This window comes from Penaeus monodon, chromosome 24 (genome assembly GCF_015228065.2).
Source record: "Penaeus monodon isolate SGIC_2016 chromosome 24, NSTDA_Pmon_1, whole genome shotgun sequence".
Lineage (NCBI taxonomy): Eukaryota > Metazoa > Arthropoda > Malacostraca > Decapoda > Penaeidae > Penaeus > Penaeus monodon.
Window position 1 is genome coordinate 14338098 of NC_051409.1, and position 1224 is coordinate 14339321.

Genomic DNA, 1224 nt, shown 5'->3' on the forward strand with positions numbered 1-1224 from the left:
ACTGTGAAAGAGCACTAGTAGGGACCACCAAGTTGGGAGCCGTTTTAGAGTATAGATGTCTATGTAGTAGCCATGGATCTTAATATTCAAATTTTTGTTTCCCAGGTTGAACAAGAACAGAATGACTCTCAGCAGTAGGGACATCCATGCCATACTAAAGGCACTGTTTGAATGTTTGAAATATGTCAGCATGAATAAAACCGATGCTTCACTCTGGGAAATTCTTATGAAATATCAGGTAAAAGTGATCTAACACTTTCTGGAGAAATCATGTCTTTTCATATATAGGATTTTGGAAATACTGGTGTTAACGAAATTCTTCTTTCAGATTATAGAGCCACTCAAGTCGTCCTTCAGCAACACGCCAGCTCTAAGCACCTCAATCCTTTATCGTGAAGTGTCAGAGATCTTGCGGTTTTGGACCTGGAAATCCCACACAGAAGAGGACCAGGAGGCAATAGGAAACCTTCTTGTGCTGTTTAGGAAAAACTTTATCCCAGAATGTGAAAACTGTATACAGAATGGGAATGAAGCCACTCTCTCCAAGATGAAAGACTTCTTTACCATTTTATGGGACCCTACATCCAAGTTCACCAGCAGAAGAGAAGGAGTCCGGTTTACAGATGAAAGCAAGAAAGCCAGCATAGACATGAAAGAGGAGGAAGATATTACCAACCAAAAGAAGAAAGAGCAGGTGTTCTTGGAGCATGCTGCCAAAAATATTGCTCTGCTGACTCTGACATGTCATGAGGCCTTTTTGGAAACTAAAAGTACATCAGTATACAAAATCTTTGCCATCCTCTTGTCCTCCTTCCCATCAGATAGAGTTTATACCTTGTTGTTGAATAAACAAGATGAGGAAGAGGTCAGCAAACTACAGCTGATGAAATCGATCATCCAGCCTAAATTAGAGATTCAGAATCCAGCTTTGGCAGAACACACTGTTGACATTTTCATGGGTGTATATACACTCATGTCTCCAGAGGAGCAGAAGTTGGTCCTCCTTGAAAGCAAGGTTTGTATTGACTATTGAATTTTATCCATTGAATTAGAATTACTATTTTTAGATACAAAATTAGATAAATAAAAAAATTAAATAATAGAGTTATAAGAACAGACTTAAATAGATTTTGAATGGCCTCTTTCTTGTTTTAGTAATTTGAAATTACTAAAACAAGAAAGAGGCCAATTCAAAATCTATTTAAATCTGTTCTTATAACTCTA

At 37.5% G+C, this 1224-nt stretch overlaps 1 protein-coding gene across 1 annotated transcript in view; it reads left to right on the plus strand.

The window, feature by feature from the left end:
* Nucleotides 1-1224, plus strand: part of LOC119588870 (E3 ubiquitin-protein ligase listerin-like) — an 11551-nt gene that overhangs the window by 10131 nt on the left and 196 nt on the right. Inside the window, exons 4-5 of the mRNA XM_037937509.1 lie at nucleotides 106-238; nucleotides 329-1015. Of these exons, the coding sequence (XP_037793437.1) occupies nucleotides 106-238; nucleotides 329-1015 (820 nt within the window). The remainder of the gene's footprint in view (nucleotides 1-105; nucleotides 239-328; nucleotides 1016-1224) is intronic.